At 33.6% G+C, this 967-nt stretch overlaps 1 protein-coding gene across 1 annotated transcript; it reads left to right on the top strand.

Annotated features, from left to right (window-relative positions):
• The first annotated feature begins 300 nt into the window (after window positions 1-300).
• LOC108729825 (uncharacterized) lies at window positions 301-742 on the top strand. The gene is made up of 2 exons (XM_018459152.1): window positions 301-461; window positions 529-742. The coding sequence occupies exons 1-2, from the start codon at window positions 301-303 to the stop codon at window positions 740-742; spliced, it is 375 nt and encodes a 124-aa protein (XP_018314654.1).
• Window positions 743-967: the final 225 nt, after the last annotated feature.

Below are 967 nucleotides of genomic sequence, written 5' to 3'. Positions count from 1 at the left end.
AGAATTACATTCAAAACGTAGTTTCTGTATTATCAAACGTAGACTTTAAATCACATTTTCGGTAAGAAAAAGTTATTTATGTATATTGAAAATATACTTAATAAAATATATGTAATATTCATTATTTGTAATAACGTATGTATATTATTTGTAGAAATGTGTGTACCATATCGCTATACTATTTTATAAATATATACTACTTTATAAAAAATAAATATTTAATGCTTTTAAGTGTTTATTTTTATATTATTATATTTATTTCTAATTTAGTTAATTACAAACTTATTTGCTTCTAATAGAATGTCTCGAGGAACTTTCGATTGGTTGTTGACCATAGTAGGGCCAAAATTAGATAAAAAATCAAATCCTGATCTACAGATAATACCTGGTCGCCTTCCCGTCAATTTGGAAAAACAACTTCTAATAACTCTTTGGACACTTGCTACACCAGATTCATATCGGTAAGTAAAGTTGGCACAAAATAAAATATTATGTATTGTAAATCTTTATTTTATTGTATTATTGTAGATCTATATGCGATCGTTTTAATGTTGGCAAAGCTACTGGTTTGCGCATTGTAAGACGTGTCATAAATGCTCTTATTAGCCTTCGAGAACAATTCATAACATGGCCAACAGAAGACGAGGCAATTGAATCTATTGCAACATTTAAACAGGACAAAGGTTTTCCAAATGTTATTGGAGCAATAGATGGAACACATATTGTTATAGAAGTAGAATAGCTAGGCCGGTTCTAATCCACTATGTGTTAGTGCGTATACGTATATGCGGGGTATGTGTGTGTGTGTGAGGGAGTCAGGGAGGGGGAAGTATACACAGGGAGGGATGACCATGGGGGGGGCAAGCGCATCACCGGGGGAAGGGGGTTTGTTCCTTCTTTCTCCAATCTATTATCTTCTTTTTCCCACCCGTTGTAGAATGCAGTTCTCTCTGTCCCACCCGTTGCG

Source organism: Mycetomoellerius zeteki, unplaced genomic scaffold (genome assembly GCF_001594055.1).
Source record: "Mycetomoellerius zeteki isolate Tzet28-1 unplaced genomic scaffold, Tzet1.0 scaffold790, whole genome shotgun sequence".
NCBI classification, from domain to species: domain Eukaryota; kingdom Metazoa; phylum Arthropoda; class Insecta; order Hymenoptera; family Formicidae; genus Mycetomoellerius; species Mycetomoellerius zeteki.
This window is presented reverse-complemented; position numbering and strand designations above follow the sequence as displayed.

Bases quoted from the DNA above. Each gene is read 5' to 3' on its own strand.
- LOC108729825 (XM_018459152.1), top strand. From the start codon at position 301: ATGTCTCGAGGAACTTTCGATTGGTTGTTGACCATAGTAGGGCCAAAA. The intron at 462-528 runs GTAAGTAAAGTT...GTATTATTGTAG, and splicing joins GCTACACCAGATTCATATCG to ATCTATATGCGATCGTTTTA.